General features: G+C 46.1%; 1 protein-coding gene across 4 annotated transcripts in view; it reads left to right on the forward strand.

Annotated features, from left to right (window-relative positions):
* The window catches only part of KIAA1549L (KIAA1549 like), a 286,722-nt gene that overhangs the window by 203,845 nt on the left and 58,963 nt on the right, over window positions 1–23,914 (forward strand). For all 4 annotated transcript variants that reach the window (XM_068261355.1, XM_068261352.1, XM_068261354.1 and 1 more), the window contains one exon: window positions 19,298–19,430. In XM_068261355.1, coding sequence (XP_068117456.1) covers window positions 19,298–19,430 — 133 coding nt within the window. The remainder of the gene's footprint in view (window positions 1–19,297; window positions 19,431–23,914) is intronic.

Genomic DNA, 23,914 nt, shown 5'->3' on the forward strand with positions numbered 1-23,914 from the left:
TTGTGAAGGGGTACTTGGGATAATGTTTACTATGCTAGGGGGTACTTGGCGAGTTCAAGGTTTTAAAAGGGGTACATACCAATAAAATGTTGAGAAACACTGCTCTACATCACAGTCAGCAGGTACATTGTAGCATTGGACTCACTCGTGTGCCTGCAGTAATTAGAGAAGGGAGAGGTGCTGCAGACTCTCATAGGGAAAGCTTTGTTAGGCTCTTGTAGGCTTGTTAGCTTGCTCCTTGCTGATTCTTATTGCTAAAAAAAGCACCCCTCAACAGCTCTTTTGAGAGCTAATCTTGTTCTTGTGATCTATTTTTTTTTGTGTGCCCCACTTGCATTATATACAGCCCTGTCAGTCAGCTGGCCTTTGGTGTAATTCCTACTGTGCCACTGCCAGGCCCAGCACATTCAGTGACTACCTGTGTGTGGGACATGCAGTTGCAGATTTGTAATCCCATCCCAATCTCTGCACCTGTCCACTGTTCAGTGCACCTACCTACCTACCTACGTGAGCGCACGCATTGTTAATACCACCAGTCATTGCACCTGTTCACGGCGGTATCTGTGTGTGTGTGACAGGTGCACATTTGTAATACCCATCACTGCATATACCTACCTGTTGTTCAGTGCACCCACCTACCTACGTGAGCGTACGCAGTGTGATATTTAATACCACCAGTCACTGTACCTGTTCACGGTGTGTGTGTGTGTGTGTGTGTGTGTGTGTGAGACAGCTGCACATGTAATGCCCATCACTGCATATACCTACCTGTTGTTCAGTGCATGCAGCTACCTACGTGAGCACACGCAGTGTGATATTTAATACCACCAGTCACTGTACCTGTTCACGGTACGTGTGTGTGACAGGTGCACATTTGTACTACCCATCACTACATATACCTACCTGTTGTAACGTTCTGAGCAGGTGCTGTTGACCCTGTCACCGGTGGTTGGCGTAGGCTCTCCCAAGGCGTGGAGTCTATGTGGCTACAGGTTTTCACCAGAGCACCCCACAAGAGATGATGGGCCGCTACCCCTAGTGGGCAACGGACTACTTTGCTGCCTGGTAGCAAAAGGTAACAACCCTAGGGATTGCCCCACCAGAGACGAGAGAGAACAGTTGACGCTGCGTTGTGGAGATAGTAGATATCGAGGTACAGAATCAGTAGGCAGAAGAGTAGTCAGACAATCCGGGTTCAGTCTTAAATGGTAAATCAGGCAAAGGTCGAGGCAGGCAGAATTCAATCAGGAACGAGTAACAGGCAATAGGTCGGGCAGGCGGCAGTCAGGCGGAAACAGGAACAGGCTAAGGTCGGCAACGAGAAGGCAATCAAAGGTATAGCTGACAGAGCACAAGGTACACTGCTGGCAAGCTGTACGAACAGACAGCACTAACATGCAGGGCAGACAGGCTTATATAGGACCTTTGGCGCCAATTGATGATGCTGCACATGCGTACTAACATCCGCATTAACCCCCTGCGCATGGACACTCTTGTCAGCAACAATCTACTGCGCATGCGTACTTTTGTTAGCAATCATCTGTCGCGCATGTGTACATGTGTTCAACTCCCAAGATTGTCAGGACGTGGTTGACTATTTAACACAGAACACCTTATGTTCCGCAGCCACCAGCGCTACTACAAGCACCACATCCGCTGCATTTGACACTTTGCAGGAGTTATTTGGTGGGGAAATCACTGATGCACAGCCATTATTGTTACAACAAGATGAAGGCGCTAAGCAAGTTACACCACCTCATACGTTTGAGTTAGGCGACACTATGGACATAACTTGTGAGGAGGAGGAGGAGGATGAAGTACCTGCTGTTGGTGCAGTTTTGGAGGTGTCTGAGGCAAGCAAAGCTGGGCAGGATGATTATGATGATGACGATGATACGGATGCCAAGTGGGTTCCCAATAGAGGAGATGGACAGGGGGACATTTTAGAGGGGGAGTCAAAGAGGAGTAGGAGGAAACGAGTTCCTGAAAGAAGCAGGGGGAGCTCGTCATCAGAAACAGCTGGTGGCAGCGCCATGTATCGCCACCTATGGACAGCCAGCCAACATGCCCTTCAATGTCACCTGCTGATGCCACCATAGTGCCATCACCCCAGGAGGGCTCAGCAGTTTGGAAGTTTTGTAATGTGTCTGCCTCAGATCAGAACAATGCCATCTGTTCTCTCTGCCTCTCCAAAAATTGAGCCGTGGAAAGGCCAACACCCATGTAGGGACAACTGCCTTACGAAGGCACATACAGAAAATGCACAAACAAACTGCAATGGGAAGATCACCTGAGCAAAAGCAGCACACACAAGAAAAGCCATCCTCTTCCTCCTGCAGGTGCAGCCTTTTTAACCGCTTTCTCCCTTGCACCTTCACAACCACCCTCCTCCACTCCACCTCTGTCCTTGAGCGGTTCCTGCTTTTCTGCCCACAGCAGCCAGGTGTCTGTGAAGGAAATCTTTGAGCTGAAGTTGCCAATTTCTGCCAGTCACCCCCTTGCCCGGCGGCTGACAGCTGGCTTGGTGGAACTGTTAGCTCGCCAGCTGTTACCATACCAGCTGGTGGACTCTGAGGCCTTCCGTAAATTTGTGGCCATTGGGACACTGCAATTGAAGATGCAAGGCTACAATTATTTCTCTAAAAGGCCGATACCCAAAATGTACTGTGAAGTTGAGAGGCAAGTGGTGTCATCTCTGGCACACAGCGTTGGGTCAAGGGTCTACCTGACCACGGATGCCTCGTCTGCCAAGCACGGTCAGGGCAGGTACATTACTTACACAGCCCATTGGGTCAACCTGGTGACCGCTGACCAGCAGGGAGTACGTGGCTGTGCAGCGGACCAACTTGTGACACCTCCACAGCTTGCAGGCAGACCTCCTGCCACCTCCTCTCCTCCTGCTACATCCTTTTCACTGTCGTCATCCTCCTCCTCCTTGGCTGAGTGGCTGTTCAACTCTACTGGTGCTGCGATCTCCTCTCCAGCTACACAGTCCCAGCTCCCCAGAGCGACCATATGGGCTTTGAAAACCGCCACGGCCTGCACTCTCGCCATGGTGCGCACCAGTCCAGGACAGCCTTCACTACACAAACAGCTCTTTGCGGTGCGTTACACAGTGAGTTTGGTGTGTCAGTGTGAAGCAGTACTCTAATTACACTCCCTAATTGATGTATACACATGCAAGATGTTTTAAAGCACTTTAGGTCTGCAATTTAGCATTCAATGTGATTTCTGCCCTTAAAAAGCTGCTTTGCGTCAAATCCAGATTTTCCCCCGGGACTTTTGGCGTCTATCCCACTCATCCATGCAAAAACTCAGTTGTTAGACCCATTGAAACATTTTTTCTATCACTTTTGTGGCCCGCATAAGTGTTTCTAGTTTTCAAAGTTCGCCTCCCCATTGAAGTCTATTGTGGTTCGTGAAAGTTCGCATGCAAAGTTCGTATTTGCGGTTCGCGAAACGAAAATCGGAGGTTCGGGCCATCTCTGCTTATCATAGAGCTTATGTCTCCTGGTAGCTGTCTTATAACAAAGCTCTGCTTGTCACCATGACTGAAAGATAACATCAAATCCTTATACCAATTTTCATAACAGCAGAAATGTATAAATTCAGTGAAGTAATGTTCACTAGGAGAGTTTTCCAAGCGGAAGCCCACTGGTTAGATGACACTTGTCTAGCCCTAGTTATGTATGAAAATCTATGAGTTGTCTAATCAGCTTATTTATTTATTTATTTATTGTATTTGTAAAGCGCCAACATATTACGCAGCGCTGGACAATAAATAGGGATACATACAATATTTAGGGGTGACATACAGCAAAATGACAATACCTGAATACAAGAAACATCAGATCATGCAGCACAGTATGAGTACAAGGTAATGCTTAGTCAGTCACTGGAGGGGAACATGGAGATTAGGCAAGTTAGGTTCACTCAGATGCCTAGCATGGGTTCACAGTAATGGAGGTGCATGATCCGGTTGAACACAAAAGGAGGAGGACCCTGCCCAAAGGCTTACAATCTAAAGGGAGAGGTAGGGACACGAGAGGTAGGAGACCAGAGTTCAGCTGTGGGTTTAGAGCACTTGTAAGGGGTAGTAGGCCAGAGTGAAAAGGTGAGTTTTGAGGGCTTTCTTGAAGATGTTGAAGGAGGGGGCTGCCCTAATGGGTGGAGGTAGGGAGTTCCATAGTGTTGGAGCAGCTCTTGAGAAGTCCTGGAGGCGTGCATGGGACTGGGTGATGCGGGGGGCGGTTAGGCGAAGTTCATTGGAAGAGTGGAGTGAGCGGCTAGGTGTGTACCTCTGAGTAAGATCGGAAATGTAGGTTGGACAGGTTTTGTGGACAGATTTGTAGGTCAGACACAGTATCTTGAATCTGATTCTGGACTGGATAGGAAGCCAGTGGAGGGATTCAAGGAGGGGATCCGCCATGGTGGAGCGATGGGAGCAGTGGATAATTCTGGCTGCTGCATTCATGATGGACTGCAGTGGGGCTGTTCGGGTCATAGGGAGACCAGACAGCAGGGCATTGCAGTAGTCAAGGCGGGAAATTATGAGGGCATGGATGAGGAGTTTGGTGGTGGCAGAGGTCAGGAAAGGGCAAATCTTACAGATGTTACGAAGGTGGAAGTTGCAGGACTTTGTGGGGTTTTGGATGTGGGGAGTGAAGGAGAGTGCGGAGTCCAGGGTGACACCCAGACAGCGGGCTTGAGAGGTAGGGTGACATGCACATCTGGGAGGTTTATGGATGTCCGGGGTGGGAAGATCATAAATTCCGTTTTGTCTAGGTTTAGTTTCAGGAACCTAGCGGACAGTTGATACTGAATATTCTTCCAGTAGACGCTGAAGGCTGATTCTGATCTCTTCTGGGTTGTTACAGTTAGTGTACATGGTGTTTGTTTGCTTGCATACCTCCATCGGAGGCCTTATGCCCTTGGTAGTAATGTGTGTATATTTGTGCGTCACCTCTCCTGTTTGCATGTATGCAGACTACGGTACATGATACTCGGTGTGGGAGATTATGTGCCAGAATGCCAGTTCCCTATAAAAGCTGAATCCTAGCAGCACTGAGTTTACTCCTGCTCTTGCCTGTACTCTCGTTGTGACCCAGCCCAACTGAATTGATCCTATGCTTCTGTTCCTGACTCATCACCTTTGTTTTTCCATTTGCTTATGACCTCATAACCTGGGTCACTGCAGTTGGGATAAGAATTGTGCTTGCTTGTTGATGGGACACATCTGTTTTTACCCAAGATCACTGTGGTGTTAGAAGAACTGTGCCTGGTGTCTTATGTGTTATATAGCCTACTGTATGTTAATCCTGACCTCTGAGGCTCTGCCTTTGACCTCGTTATTGCCTATTATCCGCTAGCCCTGACATTGGCTTGTGACCTTGATGTTGCCAGTTTTCAGGCAGCCCAGACCTCTGAATGGGACACTGGCTATGCCTAGATATCTCGACCCGATCTCTATGTCTCCAGTGGGGCAATTTCAGTTGCAACACATCAGTTACCTGCTAAAGGTAGCAGTCCATCATCCCTTGCTGGGTACACTGGTCTAGCCCTGGTGGCCACTTAGATTCTGCACCATGGGAGAGCCCATGCCAACCACTGGTGGCAGATTCAACACCATCCACAGCAATGTCTTTCTGGTCAGTAGAGATGATCAGTTTGGTATAGAGAAGTTCTCCAAAAGGTGCATGCAGGGAAAAATATATGATAAATTTGATTTGATTTTTTTTTGTAAGTCCGTGATTGGCTACTCGTGATCATGTTTTGCTTCTGCTTCCTGATTTAGCCAGCACGGGAAGCAGAAGTGCATACATGCAAAAAGGGCACTGGGGACATTTTGGCACTGGAAATAGCTGCTAGTAGAATATTGGTAAAATGACTGATATTGCCTAGTGCCTGTTGTCCTATGTGTTATATAGCCTACTATTTGCCTGATTTTATCGGACTTTCCCGATCGACACCCAAGTTTCCCCTTAGCCAGAATTTGTATGTTTGCCTATGGCGGGTCCCGATCATCCGTGGCACGTTCGGCTTTCAGATTTCCTGTTTCCACAGAAGTGCAACATGATTAATTAATTGCAACCAGCCGATCAGAAACAAATCAATCATCTAATCAAATTCTGACAACACATGGTGGAGAGGCGCCCAAGAGTATAAAAAAGTTAAAATATAAAAACAACTTGAGGTGGCTTTCCTCCTACCAAGAACTCACTTCCAGGTACAGTAAGAAAAATAATTTGTTGAGCACAAGGCAACGTGTTTCGTGAGATCCAACTGACTTCATCAGGCCAATCACTCTGCCAGGTGACGATAAACATCTAGCATCAAGCGTTTATAATGTCCTAACTGCCTAGGTTTGCCTTGTGGATAATCTGGCCCTGCTCCCAGCCAAGCATGGACCTGCCTCCAATCGGGATCAGTGAATAATGGCGCACAGCGCCTATGCATAAAAATGGCGCCGCAATAAAAAGATACGCTTATCGCTATTTATCGTTAGTACTGCATAATAATGGCGCACAGGGAAAAAAGAAGAAAAACGGCACACACTAACGTTATTTATCAATAGTGGCACACACTAACGTTATTTATCAATAGTGGCACACACTAACGTTATTTATCAATAGCGCCCTACATAAGCCAAACTGCAGACGTTATTTAACTGCAAAACGGTAAATGGATTTAATGTAACACTGTCATGGTTAGGGTTAGGCACCACTGGGGGGGGGGTCTTAGGGTTAGGCACCACCAGGGGGGGGTCTTAGGGTTAGGCACCACCAAGGGGGTGGTTAGGGTTACGCACCACTAGGGGGGTGGTTAGGGTTAGGCACCACCAGGGGGGTCTTATGGTTAGGGATAGGTACAGGGAGGGTTCTGTGTGAGAGTAGGGTTAGGTTACGTATAGTTACAGTACAATATACACCACCAGGGGGGTGGTTAGGGTTAGGCACCACCAGGGAGGGGTTATGGGTTAGGGATAGGTACAGAGAGGGTTCTGTGTGTTAACGCTAAATAACGATAAGGCTTTAACGCTAAATAACAATAAGGCTTTAACGTTAAATAGCGATAAGCGGCAAACGGATTAGCGGCAACACTGTGCGCCATTATTCACAGGCGCCATTTTCAGATGGATGCCTCCAATCATCATAGTCCACTGCCTCTTATTAGGTTGCTGGACAACTGACTTCACTAGAGAGACACATTATAGATTGTTAAAATCTTTTGCAGTAATGAGTTCTTAATCACAGCAAATTTAAATAAGATTATTCCTACTGAAAGCCCACCCCAACCCTGTAGAAATTCACCTATAATTCTCTAAGTAAATGACAAATGTTAGATAGTATCCTGTTAGCCTGTTTGATCACTGGCAACTTTGAGATTTGAATTTTTTTTTAATGTAATATGATTAAACTCTAGCTTAACACTCGGCTTGTGTGAAATTCCGATTAGCATGCTTCCTTGTACAAAAAGGCTAATGAGAAGACTCCTACAGATAGTGAGAGCGATAGTGCTATATAAGGCTTTCTATATCCTCTGCAATTAGGTCAGTAATGAGCACAGGGGACTGGCAAAGCTTAGTGAATTAGCAATGTTATCATGGAGTCTACATGAAAACCCAGTGGTACGTTTGCCAGTGAAAATGCATTTCGTGATGTGAGTCATCTCATATTAATTGCCACCATTAAGCTCAAACCATCATATTACACAAAGCAGAAATTTGTTTTTATTTAATTGATCTGCCTTTTGGGAACTGTTAAGTGTAAAGCTGGTCATACAAGGGTTAAAGGGAAGGGGAAGGCATATCGAAGCTGACATATTTATTCAATTTTAAACAATACAAATTGTCTGGCAATCTAGCTGATCCTCTGCCTCGAATACTTAAGCTCTTATGGAGATGTGGAAACACTGTCACCCAGATGCCTTCAATGCAGGGCTGGATTTACCATAAGGCACTGTAGGCTCGTGCCTACAGGCGCCTGATGACGGATAGGCAGCTCACTCCCCTTCCCAAGTACCTCCCTCCTTCCCTGTGCAGAGTCCCGATGAGAGTGTAAATGAGAGGTTACTCACCCTGCTCTCTGCATGCCACTGACAAGATCTCCCTTAAGTCAGGGGCACCTCTAGCTACTTAAAGAGAACCCGAGGTGTGTTTAAAGAATGTTATCTGCATACAGAGGCTGGATCTGCCTATACAGCCCAGCCTCTGTTGCTATCCCAAACCCCACTAAGGTCCCCCTGCACTCTGCAATCCCTCATAAATCACAGCCATGCTGTGAGGCTGTGTTTACATCTGTAGTGTCAGTCTCAGCTGCTCCCCTGCCTCCTGCATAGCTCTGGTTCCTGCCCCCGTCCCTTCCCTCCAATCAGCAGGGAGGGAAGGGATGCAGGCGGGGACTGGAGTTCTGCAGGAGGCGGGGAGAGCAGCAGACTGACACTATAGAGATAAACACAGCCAGCTCTGACAAGCTGTTTGTCAGCAGCATGGCTGTGATTTATGAGGGATTGCAGAGTGCAGGGGGACCTTAGGGGGGTTTGGGATAGCAACAGAGGCTGGGCTGTATAGGCAGATCCAGCCTCTGTATGCTGATAATATTCTTCAAACCCACCTCGGGTTCTCTTTAATACTGAGATTCCTTTAGCTACCTAATACTTGCGGGCACCTTTAGCTACTTAATACTGAGGGTACCTCTGGCTACCTAATACTAAGGGACACCAGTAGATACCTATGACAGGTGAGGGAAGTAAGGGAGAAGTGAGCTGGGAAAGCCCGCACTCTTGCGTTGTGGTTTAGCGGGTTTTTGTAGGTTCATGGAGGGTGAAATCTAGGGTGCCAGGCCATCTGTGCCTATAGGCTCCTGTGATGTAAATCTGGGCCTGCCTTAATGTTATGGCCGCATCCAACATGTAGCAGAAAAGCATGCTCTGGACTTACAGGCAAAGTATCCAAATGCTACTGAAGAGATATGACAGACATTGCTTATAGTAGACCTGAATTCTTGCACAGGACAGGAGGAAAACATAGAGAAATGCACCCTGTATGTATTTGGAGAGCTTAGCCTGTCTAATTCCCCCTCAACTGTGACTAATCACCACTGTAATTTAATCTCTTAGCTGTGTCAGCTGGGTGCCTTGGCAGAGCAGCTAATTTGTAAACACAGGATGTTAACCCTATGTCTGCTTCCATGAAATAAGGAAGTAGACACACTGCAGATGCATTGCAATACAGCATTTGTATCAACTGTAAGAAAGAAATGTTTTTATTTAAATGTTATTATGCTGTTGCTTATCTTTTAGAGCAGAGAGGAAGTCCTGAGTTCAGGTCCGCTTTAAGCTGTTCATTATAAGAGGGAAAAACACACACTGTGAACATATACAGTTGGATACCTGTCGTGGTGGGTGCAGGGCACTGGCTCTGCCTCACAGCCACTTTGCTCCAAGAAATTTCTCCTGAGGCAAAAGTACCGCGCCGTGGGAGGGGCATACAATTCTGCCCCTAACTCCGCCCTTGTGCAGGTCGCAAATGTTTCTCCATAGGGACTATTCCCTCCACCTACTGGCGGAAGTACAGTCCAAGGCTGCCACTACGTATAGACTTGTGTTCATTCACAAGGTCTATGGGCTGCATTAACCCTTTCTGTGGCAGCCACTCTGCCACACATCAAATTCAAGATAAGATTAGTGAAGCGATAAAGTGAAATTATAGCAAAAGGCCCAAACTGGGCACAGATGGGTAAAAAAGGGGATGAAATTGTCACATCGGGATTGCTAAAATGACCTATGGTTTTCAGGATTGGTCATGTGGTTGTGGAAGTTGCATGATGGGGGAGATGGAATTAATCATGTGAGAACAAACAGAAAATATTTTTGGAGAGACAAAAAGGTTTCAAGATGATCTTAAATGTTAATATATCAAAAAGTTATTTTGTAAAAACAGAGTTCACAAATCTTCAAAACATGCCTGTATCATCAGTGGCTACTTGCTTAGGACTTTAACAATATGCAGCCAACTGTCTAAGAGGTCTATACCTGTCAGTTCAGAAAGAAAAACAGTTAATTAACCCGTCAATATGAATTAAGACATGCCGAGAAAGGACATGCGGTGTACTGTGATCCTGCTTAGGAACTGGTGATCATTAGAAAGCACACTGCTGTTCTAAGTAAAATATATTCTGCATCATCTTCATACAGTTACCTAGGGCTGTTTTTAGGCATTGGCAAACTAGGCAGGTGCCTGGGGTGACACCTACAGGAGGGAGCCACACAGAGGTATTCTTAGCACACTATTCTTTATGGAATTCCTATACACAACTGCTTGTTCCTGTTAAGAAAGGGATGCATTATGATTTTAACATCCAAATGGATTTAGCTCATTAAAGAACAAGCGACACCCATGCTAACCTAGAAATAAGCAACACATATAAGTAGATAAATACTACTTCTGCTTACATAACAGATGTATTGTGCAATCCACATAATGATTCCTGGGAATTTTATAAAGGAAAAGCAGAAAATCTTATTCTAGGCAGTGGCCATCTTGCCAAGCTAACACTGACATCATATCCTCCCTGACTCTTTCCCCCCCCCTCCTTTCTCTTGCTCATTGTGTATTCATTAGCTGCCCTCCTCCCAGAGTCTTTTTTTTTTATTTACACATCCAATCACTGAGTCACCTCAGCCTTGCTTGTAAACACAAGTGATCAGCTAGGCAGGGAAATAAAAGGAAGAGGAGGAATATATTATAGATAAAAAGAACTCCCAGCATTCAAAATAACTCCCAGCATTCAACTTTTTGGCACTGTTTGGCACTAGGGCGAGTGCTCCTAAAGTATGTGATAACTCCAAACCATAACAGCAAAAAAAGTTTTGAATGCAGGATTAGCATCTTTATCACTTAATACACTCAGACCAGTTGCTGTTGAAATTTGATTTTTATGGTGACAATACCGCTTTAACACAACAAAGGAGGCCAGGATAAGAATATGGAGTAATGGGCTAATTAAACTGTAATTGCTTCAGATTTGGATTGCATTGATTGTTGCAACTCTTTTGGATTCCTAGGACAACATTCTGACCTGTAAAGACCCAGGCGGTACATAAACAGTTTAACATTGTTATAAGCTACACATCCCTTCTAAGAATTTATAGAAGAGTTTGTCATATAAATTCCATTTTTTAAGCAGGGTATATCTGGTCTCAAAATAATTTGTGAATCCTTTATACGCTTAACAAATAAAAAAACAACAGCATTTTAGTACATAACCCATTAATCTGTTTTTTGGGTGATTGAAATGTCCCTTGTTTCTCCCATGGATCACTTCACATCTATGCAATTTAACTCAAAGCTTTTACACAATGCACTGCATCAGTTAACACACCTCATTTTTTGGCATACAGTGTAAACCATACCTAGGGCTGTTTCACACCAAGAGTGCATTTAAAGAGCTTTTCTGATTGCCATTGGACAATTAATCCTATGGGCCATGTCTCAACAAATAGCTATAAAACTGCTTCACAACCACTTGCACGTCTGGAATATTGGTTTTTGGTCCAACTGTTTATGGAGTGAGACTCAGGACCTGTTCATACAGGCAGCAGTGCTGAGTGGTGCATGCAGTTTGGCAGTATAGAGCCACGTGGACACATTCAACACAAGTGAATGGGGTTGTCTGACTTCTCTACGTTTGCACTGGACAGTCTGTGATCAGGGGCGTAACTAGAAATCACTGGGCCCCCCTGGGAATATTTGGATGGGGCCCCCCCCATAGGTGCCAAATAATCGTAATGGGGCAGCGTTTCACTGTAAATTAATTGTAAAGTGGGCAGCATTTTACCAGACAATCGTAATGTGGGCCAGAAAATCGTAATGTGGGCAGAGTTCACCAGAAAATCGTAATGTGGGCCTTTAGAAAATCATAATGTGGGCAGAGTTCACCAGAAAATCGTAATGTGGGCACCAGTCACCAGAAAATTGTAACGTGGACAGCATTCACCAGACAATCGTAATGTGGGCAGCGTTCACCAGAAAATCATAATGTGGGCAGAGTTCACCAGAAAATCATAATGTGGGCAGCAGTCACCAGAAAATTGTAACGTGGACAGCATTCACCAGACAATCGTAATGTGGGCAGCGTTCACCAGAATATCGTAATGTGGGACAGAAAATCGTAATGTGGGCAGAGTTCACCAGAAAATCGCAATGTGGGCAGCAGTCACCAGAAAATCGCCATGTGGGCAGCAGTCACCAGAAAATCGCAATGTGGGCATCAGTCACCAGAAAATCCTAATGTGGGCAGCAGTCAGTCACCAGAATATCATAATGTGGGCAGCACACACCAGAAAATCCTAATGTGGGCAGCAGTCACCAGAAAATCCTTATGTGGGCAGCAGTCACCAGAAAATCGCAATGTGGGCAGCAGTCACCAGAAAATCGCAATGTGGGCAGCAGTCACCAGAAAATCCTAATGTGGGCAGCATACACCAGAAAATCGTAATGTGGGCAGCAGACACCAGAAAATCGCAATGTGGGCAGCAGACACCTGAAAATCGTAATGTGGGCAGCAGACACCAGAAAATCGTAATGTGGGCAGCAGACACCTGAAAATCGTAATGTGGGCAGCAGACACCTGAAAATCGTAATGTGGGCAGCAGGCACCTGAAAATCGTAATGTGGGCAGCAGACACCTGAAAATCGCAATGTGGGCAGCAGACACCTGAAAATCGTAATGTGGGCAGCAGACACCAGAAAATCGCAATGTGGGCAGCAGTGACCAGAAAATCGCAATGTGGGCAGCAGTGACCAGAAAATCGTAATGTGGGCAGCAGACACCTGAAAATCGTAATGTGGGCAGCAGACACCAGAAAATCGTAATGTGGGCAGCAGACACCAGAAAATCGTAATGTGGGCAGCAGACACCTGAAAATCGTAATGTGGGCAGCAGGCACCTGAAAATCGCAATGTGGGCAGCAGACACCTGAAAATCGTAATGTGGGCAGCAGGCACCTGAAAATCGCAATGTGGGCAGCAGACACCTGAAAATCGCAATGTGGGCAGCAGTGACCAGAAAATCGCAATGTGGGCAGCAGTGACCAGAAAATCGTAATGTGGGCAGCAGACACCTGAAAATCGTAATGTGGGCAGCAGTCACCTGAAAATCGTAATGTGGGCAGCAGGCACCTGAAAATCCCCCTGCAGAATTTCAATGTGTGTGGGCAGCGGGCAGCAGCGGGATACATACCTTCTTCCTTGCGTTCCATCGCCGCCTTCTCGCTCTAGCGGCTGACGTCACTTCTGCTTCCGGAAGTGACGTCAACCGCTAGAGCGAGAAGGCGGCGATGGAACGCAAGGAAGAAGGTATGTATCCCGCCGCTGCCCGCTGCCCACACACATTCACTAGCTGGAGGGGAGCGCAGAGGGGAGAGCCCCGAGGTGAGGGAGAGGGGGGAACTTCCCCTCTCCCCGCCGACTGTGGGCAAGGCTTTCCCCTCATGCTGCCACCCCTCCAGCCCCCAAAAAACGGCCCCGAGCGGGCCCCAGGGGGGGGGGGCCGGGCCCCCCCGCGGGCGCAGGCGCTGCAGGGCCTATTGCTACGCCCCTGTCTGTGATGTTAGCGATACCAGATCAGTAAAGGGAGAAACATTGCCAGTGGCAGAGAATAGACAGTGCAGAGCGGTTTACAATTCTGTGCACCAAGGCCAGTGTGAACAGTGCCCAAAAGGGGAAACAGAATTTGCGACCGCACGAGGGCTCCTGGACCTTTTAGTCTCTGGACCTCATCGCCCTTCTACGGTTACATCATTTTCTCTTTATTGGTGCTGTAGTGGTAATGATAAACTCTATGTGTTTTAAATAGTGGTAATTATTAACAAACCATTCCTTTTTCTCTGCGTTCACCTCTCTCACTCAGTGGTTGTCTTTGTAAATCTTGTTTTGGTGATGTGTACCATGTGATTATTATGCATACAGTGCTGCTGCTCCCATTGGCCAACTGTGACCATCTCTAATCATGTGATATTGGTGATGGGATTAACGGGCACCAGTCTAGTCTCCTTCTAATGCTCAGACATGCTTTTAGATTTAGTAATTCTAAAATAATAAATATTTTGTTCATCTTTAACCTTTTCACCCCCCCCCCCAGCAAGTATCTACATCCCTGTATTTACCCAAATATAAACAAATATAAACACTTGGTTCTGTTTCTATTTTTAGAACTCACTAACTCTGTATCTCCATCTTGTGGCCAAAAAGTAAAAGCACGTCCAAATACCCTATTATACACCTTCCCATAGAAAAATGAAATACATTTTCATTATTTTTAAAAACCATTCAAGGTGAAATGGTTAACTTTTTTTCTTGTTTGCAGCACAAATATTTAAAATCCCCACCTAGTGGCATAGCTAGAGATCATGGAGCCCCATAGCAAAACTATAATGGGGCCCTCAGATGTTGGCACTCTTAAGCAATGCCACCTGCCCCTACCCAATGGATACGAGTTAATTAGGCAATTTACATTCTTATGCAATTAACACTGCACATAGGTCATGGCAGGCACTGAGACAAAGTCAGAGGGAAAGTTAATGGTGAATACACTAAGAATACGTCGCTCTCCGCCATCCTCACCCGCCACCCACCTCCTCCACCACCACTGTCCACGCATGGGTCAGGTAACGAAAAGACTCATGTAAAGTACTTGATATGATGGAAAAGTTTTGCTGCTAATAAATATACACTTCAAAGGACGGAAGGTGCACGCTGTTTTTTCCTCTGGTAACCTGAATACACTAAGAACAACCTATTCTCCAGGGCCCCATAGCAGCTACTATGGCTGCTATGGCTATTGCTACGCCCCTGGCCGCACCCCCAGCTAAACCTTTTGAACTAATTCATCCACCATACAGCGTGGTATTAGCCAGGAAGCTGGTGCCCGCTCCCTATATTTACAGACCTAGCTAGGAAAGGCAGCAGGGCTCTGGACTTATACAATATGAACTTTTTGGCACAAAGGCACACTACTGTAACTCAGTTGCCTTACCCTGTCACATCATTTGGTTTAGTGTTTAAATATAGACAGGGCCGGTGGCAGAGAATCAGTTCTGCTCCAGCACCCAAAGAAGACAAGCGCTGGGGACAGCATCTCTTCAATCAAAACTGCAATCAGCACAGAGAGGACAGCACTGCAACCAAGCTGAAAAGACCCCTTCAGCAAGATGAAAAAAGCCTTCTATTTACACAGGAAAAGCAGAATATCAAGACAGGAGGAGAACCCCAAACACATCATGCAACCTTAAAGGGACACTTCAGTCAGTAATAAACAAATCAGTTTTACTCACGTGGGGTTTCTACCAGCCGTCTCAAAAAGTGAGATATGTAGAACAATGATTAACATTGAGGCGACAACGTCGACTTGTTTCGGGAAAGACCCTTCATCAGGCCTCCATATGTATTGATACAAATCTGTATCTCAATTGCACAATCACATAGACCATCTGCACAACATAAAGCCAGGAAAAAGCCACTCAATCCATTTTTGATTAGGGAACTGCATACAGCAAGATCCAGCAGGAGAGTGGTCTCTTGCTGGATCGTGCTGTATGCGGTTCCCTGGTCAAAAATGGATTTAGGCACCATGGAGGGATCTTAGGGTTAGGCACCACCAGGAGGGGGGGGGGTTAGGGTTAGGCATCAGTAGTAGAGTGTTCTGTTCTGTGTAAGAGTAGGGTTAATTTAAGCTGTAGTAAAATATTGGTAAGGTTTTCTACTGTTGTATTATCGTTATTAAAATAATTCATTCGGCAATATTATTACAATAATGTACATCGTCTACGCTTTAAAAACAAAGAATATTGGTAGATTTTTCCTTGCGCCCCTTTTCCATACACGCCTCCCCCACATTGTCAAAAGTGGTGAGAGAAGCCGTTGGACAGGAGATGGAGCACCATGTTTGTGTACCTCACCCTCCTTGACATTATTAGTCTTAATACAGTAATGGAAGACACATAGGCAAATGCAGGGGGGGATTCCAGGTGCCCGGAATTCCCCCTCAGACCAAGGCCAGTACAGTGTCTGGGGACAGGCACAAGTTGAGACACCAGAATATCTGCAGGCATCCTGCAGCTCACAGCCCCGTCCCCTTTCTTTCTCTGCTACAGTTGACTTTGGATGGAGCAGCAGCATGTGTGCAGAGCATGGGGCAGCTCTGGGGAACTTAAAGGAATACTATCGATTCACATATTTTTTTCAATTGACACAGGAATTGTTTGGGAAGTGCTGCTAAATACTGGTGTATACATTTTAGTAGCAACTTCTTTGTTTATTGTTAGCAAAATACATTCAAAGTTTACTGACGCCAAAACTGACGCTGACTGAGCCATGAGGAGAGGGGAAATTCCCCTCACACTTGATCAGTTAACTCTATGTGTAGCTCTGTGTGTGACAGAGAGAGACAGGACACAGGAGCTGCAGCTGTTGGGAGCTCTGTTTCTGACTGAAGTGTCTGAAGAGAGCAGAGGAAATGTAACTAATTGTCACAGCTTTTCATACTGTTTTTGCTTTCAGAGTTTGATATGTTTGATATTTGCTTTCTGTAGTCTGATATGCAACTCTGGCTGTGCAGTGAAGCAGACACCCCTTCTGCAATTGATTTGTCCCAATATAGCTAAATCCTACCCTCAATAAATTACAGCTTTTGCCTTTGATATTTAACATGAAAATTAGGAAAATGTTTACACAGCTACTTAGACATTATTTGTACATTGTCATTTTAGAACACTTGGGTATCGATAGTATTCCTTTAACAGAGTCAGGTATGAGCACAGCCCTGTGCCACTGCTGTGCGGATGCTTCACTTTACCCATCATTATCAATGTCGGCTGTCCTCATTATTATCTGTATTCAACTACTCCTGATTGATCCCGTTGTCGATCGGGAGCAGATCGGACATTTGGGAAATATTTGTCAGACCCTGTCAGTCGGAGGGGAATTTTCATTATGTGTACCCAGCATGATGTCCTACCATATTATTATACTGTATTATGCGTGGCTGAGGGAGACCTTTCAGGAATCTCCCCCTCGAAAATCCTGGGTTTGCCCCTGAAGACGAGGAAGAAGGGGTGGAGTTAATGAGGTGTGTGTGTGTGTGTGTGTGTGTGTGCTATGCGGTTTCATTTTGCAACTTGACAATTTTGTTTTTCAGCCTCCTGCTCTGTGGTAACTTAATGGGAAGGCTCATCAGCTAATGAGCATTGCTGTCACTGTTGCCGCGAACAAAAAATAGGGCATATTCAGAAAACTTTGTTTTCTGTAATATTTCTGTAAGTAAAGTTGCTGTGCGCTTTGAGCACACGGCATGTTTACCTTTAATAATACATACAAGGTATGGCGCAATTAACGCAACATGCTAGTTGTGCAATGAGCTCCACCTTCTTAACTATAAATGTGTCTTGTGTTCCCTGCGCATGGCAACTTTATCGAATTTTTGTGAAAATGCCCCATGTGAGATGAACCTCACAAAGCAAAAATGAATCAAGCGTCCATTGATTGCAGTACTCTGTGCTGATGAATTTGAGGTTTCTGCAGCTCATGTGTTAGTAACCATCCCCCATAAAGCGTGCATCTGATTTACACTGATTGACAATGGTTATCAATAACTCAATATAAGTGTGTTTACATAAATAAGAAAGCATTTGCCTGTTTAAAGGACCTCCGTGGTGACAGGTGACATGATGAGATAGACATGTGTATGTACAGTGCCAAGCGCACAAATAACTATGCTGTGTTAAAAATCAGTAATGCAAGTGACAGTTTCTATCTGGGTCGGGACCGGGTTGGGCTATATCATACCTCTCACTGATAAGGAATTGCAGCAATAAAACACTTTCCTGGCAGTAAATGGCTTCTGAGAGCAGTAAAGAGATAAAAAGGATCAATAGTTCATAGATTTCAGCTCTGGCATACTTCAATGACCGTGTCATTGAGCAGAGACGATGAAACATTAAAAACTTGAAAATAGATTTAGAGGGCTACTGTAGGGGTATCGGGGAGAAAATGAGTTGAACTTTCCCGGGGCTTCTAACGGTCCCCCGCAGACATCCTGTGCCCACGCAGCCACTCACCGATGCTCCGGCCCCACCTACGGTTCACTTGTGGAATTTCAGACTTTAAAGTTGGAAAATCACTGCAGCTGCGCAGCTGCGCCCTCTCTCCTGCTGAATAGTGTTGGGCGAACAGTGTTCGCCACTGTTCGGGTTCTGCAGAACATCACCCTGTTCGGGTGATGTTCGAGTTCGGCCGAACACCTGATGGTGTTCGGCCTTTTTAGTTCGGGTTCGCCCGAACTACTCAATGCCCGCCGAACAGGGCCCCTGTTCGCCCGAATATGCGTCACGCGTACCCTCGTATGCGTCATCACGTAGAGGACGTGAGGTCAGAGAAAGGGCGGAAGTACCACAAGGGTACTACCGCTGAACCGCCCGCTGCCCGGCCTCAACGCGTCCTAGTCGGACTCCTCATCCTCACTCACACCACTGCCAGCCAGCCACTGCAGCCAGCCACCGGTACTATTAACTTTCAGAAAACTTTTTTTATGGGGAAGCGGGCAGAGGGGGGAGCGCTAGCGGAGGGGGTGGGGGGAATTTCCGACCCCCCCCACGATCGGGGCATGCTCCCCCCTTATGCCTGCGACCCCATAGGGGGGCCGTATTGCGGCATGTTCGGGGGTCCCATTGACTTCCATTGAGTTCGGGGTTCGGGCCGAACATCTGGCCCATGTTCGGCCTTTTCGGCCCGAACCCGAACATCCAGGTGTTCGCCCAACACTACTGCTGAAGTCCCCAGGAGTGCATTGCGCAGGCCCAGTATGGTCTGTGCCTGCGTAGTACGCTCCTGGTGACTTCAGCGGGAGTGAGGACACAGCCATGCAGGCATAGTGGTTTTCCGACTTTTAAAGTCTGAAATTCCAGAAGTGAACCGGAGGTGTGGCCGGAGCATCGGTGAGTGGCTGCGCGGGCACAGGATGTCTGCAGGGGACCATTAGAAGCCCTGGGTAAGTTCAACTCTTTTTCCCCCGACCCCCTACAGTATTCCTTTAAATATGAAATAAAACTGTGGGATAACTAAATAAAAGTCATTTTTAGAAGGAGGAGGACAGTTATAATTGTTTATCTCATTAGTTTATTTTCACCTCGTATGTCCTTTAATATCTAGTTTCTTATCACAGTTTTTAAAGTAGAAAGTGGCTGATTGTCCACAAGTTTCCCTGGCTGATGACACATCTATGAATGATCTCTGTCATTTCAGGCAACCCTCAATAAAGAATCACCCTTACAGAAGCCGGCAATCTCTGAACAGCCCCAGCCCTGGAGAGACTGAAATGGATCTTCTTGTGACCCGGGAGCGACCACGGCGTGGCATCCGTAATAGTGGCTATGATGTGAGTGGAGCGGTATTCATACATACTGTGTGGTTGCTTTATAAGTTAAGAGAACAACGGGCAACACTGGAGAAACTAAATGATCCAGCAGACAGAGACCGCAGCTTTTAAAAAATGCAGTCCTAGTAAGTGGCAAAGGTTTCTAGCACTGGCCTGGGCCAATTTAGACCATATTGATGATTTCTGAAAAGTTATTTTTTTTAGTGGCAAATGTATGATGAATCCGGTTCCCATCGCATAATGCTAGTTTAAATGTGACATTAGTATGATTAGATGAGGTATATTTTGCCAATCGTGGCTATATCCTTATAGTTGTGTGTGTGTCTGTTTGTGTGTGTGTATGTATGTATGTATGTATGTGTGTGTGTGTGCGGTGATTCATTCAGCCAGGCTCTTTCAGCCTCCATGTACTTACGCTCTAGACAAATGTAGAAGAATTGGCTGTGTAAATGATAATAGGCGGAGTACAAAGCTGACATTTCCACTTATCACGATGCGTAAGGATGGATGAATGATGCTTCAAAACCTTGATGCACATAAGTAAATTTATTTCCTTTTTGGGTAATCCAGAGTCCTCAGATAGATGGGAAAAGGCCGGGGTCACGGGTGCGTTTAGTTTAAAAAAATAATTAGTCGGATTAAAAATTTTATCCTGAAAAAACGGTTGCCAATCAGGCAACCCCTGGAATGAACATGTGGAGAATTTCCCATCTCTAAGTTGGGCTGTTAGTCTCTCACAGACAGTTCAAGAAGGTTGCATCCCCTAATGGGGTAGAAGCCCTAAACATTATCTAGTAAAAAAAAACTAGGTTGCCTATCTGTGCATATGTGAAAAAGATTAGAACCTGAAAAGGAGCATAGACGTGAGTACTTACCTCCTGAGGAAAGGCAGCCAGTGGATAAATTGATAGTTTATTGGGCCTCCTAAAACAACGTGTTTTGTAGGTCAAACCCACTTCATCAGGTATCACTAGAACTGTTAGACACTCTAATTTGACAAAGTGGGTTTGACCCACAAAACACGATTTGTTTTGTGCCCAATAAGCTTCTAGTTTATTCAATGGTTGATCTTACTGTGGAGGTAAGTGTCACTCTTATGCTCCTTTTTATTTGATTTCTTTTTGGACTAAAATGCAGAGACCATTGATCTGGAAAGGCTGACAATGCTTTATGTAGTGTACATTGATCAGACACTAAGGACATGATATACTCAGTATTTTAATGGTGAAGTACAGAAGTATATCCTAAAAACCTTGCCTGGTTATATAATAGATTGCTATTAAGAAGCAGCCAGAGGTGCCCCAAGTATTAAATAGCCAATGGTGCAGCCCAATATTGCCAGAGGTGCCCCCAGTATTAGGTAGCCAGAGGTGCCCCCAGTATTTAGTAGCCAGTGGTGCAGCCAGTATTTAGTAGCCAGAGGTGCCCCCAGTATTTAGTAGCCAGAGGTGCCCCCAGTATTTAGTAGCCAGAGGTACCCCCAGTATTAGGTAGCCAGAGGTGCACCCAGTATTAGGTAGCCAGAGGTGCCCCCAGTATTAGGTAGCTAGAGGTGCAGCCAGTATTTAGTAGCCAGAGGTGCAGCCAGTATTTAGTAGCCAGAGGTGCCCCCAGTATTAGGTAGACAGAGGTGCCCCCAGTATTAGGTAGACAGAGGTGTCCCTTAATGTTGAGTAAACAGAAGTGGCCTACAGTATTAGGTAGCCAGATGTGCCTCCAAAATTAGGTATCCAGAGGTGCACTGTAACTATTGTGGAATTCTCTCCGTGATCAGCGCACAAGATGCGCGCTGACACTGCGGAAATCCTCCACAAGCGTGTAATTTGAGGGAACCCAGCAAAAGGTGCAATGCACCTGTAGAGGGAAATTCCTGTCGGCAGGTGGAGCTGTGGAGTGCAGAGGAACAGCTCCTCTGCCCTGCCACAGACGCAAGACAGTAATTGCACGAGGGGCAGAAACGCAGGGCAAGATAGCCCTGAAAGGGAGAGATCAAAGTGACAGGGGGTATGTGTGTCCACCAAACTAGTCGCCACCCTGCGACGATGAACCCACAACCATGAAGACAAAGTGAGAAGGCAATCGCCAGAGATGGCGATTGCTAACAGCGACACAAGACCGAATAAGCACAGATGAGGAATGTATGTATGTCCACCAATCTAGCCGCCAACCTGCGACGGCGGACACACAACAAAGGAAACCGAGTGAGAACGTAATCGCCTGAGAAGCGATTGCGAAAGAGATTGAGCAAAGGGACAGATTGTATGTGTGTGCACCAAACTAGCCGCCAACTCGCGATGGTGCACACACGACAGCAGATATGAAGCAGGAACGCAATCGTGGGAGAGGCGATTACCAGAGGTGACACAAGGCTACAGCAAGGCAGAGCACGAGAGTAGCAAAGGCACAGCAAATCATACAATGAGGAGATAAGGAAAATAACAAACGCTAGCTAAACGCGAACACCGCACTCATTCGCAACAGTGCACGCGTTTGTGCGCGGTCTCCACGTGATAAGCACAATAGAGACAAGCACGCCTAACTTATCACCGACAGACAAACATGAAACAGAGGACGCGAGCGCTTGCTTAACGGTTACCTCACTGAGCCTCCAGCAAGCGTTCGTAGCAGACAAGACAGACACACAACAACAGGAATACGTAAGAGATACGATCCACTGCTCTTTCCGTCAGAGCGAGTGCGATCCAAGTAAGGCAACAACAGAACAGACAATACAAATAATGCAATCCTAACTGCACTAGGGAAACCTGCCTAGTGCAGTCCCAGGAATAACTCTAAGCTAATCTTCAAACAATGAGCAAGGCTGACACTCTCCGGAGTGTTTCACAGGAACTAACCCTTATGACCAGCTAAGGACTCTGGGAAACATAGCTCTTTATATAGCAAGCCTACAAAGGATGTGGCTAGGCAATCTGCATGACAAACGTATGCAAATTCCTCAGCATTAAGCTGCACAACTGACAAAAGGTCTCTCTTCCAGAGACCTGCAGAATGCAGACCTGAACAGTGGTCAAAAGGCTGCCTGCCTGCGCAGGCAGCCGCGCGGATCCTCACATGCACCCCAGTATTTTGGTAGCCACGCAGAGCAAGATAGAGAGGTAATTCACCGCTCCACACTTCCTCCAGAGTCTCCATCTCTATGGCTCCAACAGCACCTCTCATCACATTTCCTTTGTCACATGATGAGAGACGCTGCTGGAGCCATGGGAATGGGGACCTTGAGGTGGAAGGTGGATTGGGTCACTGAATTGTGAAGAGTTGAGTTACCTCTCTACTCCGCACCCCCCCACTCTGTAGCTCAGGGGGCCTGCCACGTGCAGTGGCGTAGCTAAGGCGCTGTGGCCCCGATGCGAGTTTTACATTGGGGCCCCTCAAGCACTCTATACATAACAATTGATACGGCACACCAAAACCTGCCAATGGCAACTACAGTGTCAGAGGTGCAAGAAGGGGATGGGGAACAGTTTGTTAACGATTACTACTATTCAAAGTATCTATAGAAGTGATTATTATGAGAAAAGGACCAATAGAGAGCTAACAGTGCAGTTGAGGGAGAGCCCCGAGGGGCCCCTCAGGCCCAAATGCGGTCGCAACCTCTGCACCCCCTATTGCTACGCCCCTGGCTACGTGTCTCCATGAGGCGAGCAGCAGGCCCACTTATCGCTGGACGGTCCCACAATGGTCAATATACAAACAGTCCTTACTAATACTTTTGATCACCAGTAGATCTGATGAAATAAATGTCTTTAAAGTGTTTCTGTTGTTGCATGTGTGGCACCTTTACTCAATGAACTTGACTTTTTTTTCAAACTTCTCCAAGAAAAAAGATGGCTAATTATGGCCTGGCCGATCACTGGCATGATTTATAACCGGTTGGGGTGATAATGGATTTTATGCAAGGTTCTGTCCATTGTCAATGTACTTTCCAGAGGAAGTAGGTCAGGCTGATGCTTATTAATCTTGGGAGCCTAGGGACTGCAGACTTGGGACGATTTATACATTATAGATGTAGGGAATAAACAACATGAACCTAGCATCATTACTGAACACTGTGGCCTCCTGGTTTAAAGGGAACCTGGAGTGAGAGGAATGTGGAGGCAGCCATGTTCATTCTCTAATAAACAATGCCAGTTGCTTGACTTCTGAGCTAAAGCTCTGAAGTCACTGGTCTGGAATGAGCATGCAGATCAGGTGCTTTGAGGACTATTTTCCACTGAGCTCTTTCTGCCATCTATAACGTAATGAAGAATAGAGGCGCCAACAGGATAAAATCAATTCTTAAAACGTTTAAAATTGCTTAGGAGGCAGTGGTGGACTTACCTCCCGCAAGCAGACACAAAAACTGTGTATTCAAAACAATCAAATTTATTGGTACATTCCAGGGGTTTTTGCAACGCGTTTCGCAGGTATATTCCCGCTTCCTCAGGCAAAAAAAAAAAATAGAAGTACACACAGTACAGTCTCAA

This window comes from Hyperolius riggenbachi, chromosome 11 (assembly GCF_040937935.1).
Source record: "Hyperolius riggenbachi isolate aHypRig1 chromosome 11, aHypRig1.pri, whole genome shotgun sequence".
NCBI classification, from domain to species: Eukaryota; Metazoa; Chordata; class Amphibia; order Anura; family Hyperoliidae; genus Hyperolius; species Hyperolius riggenbachi.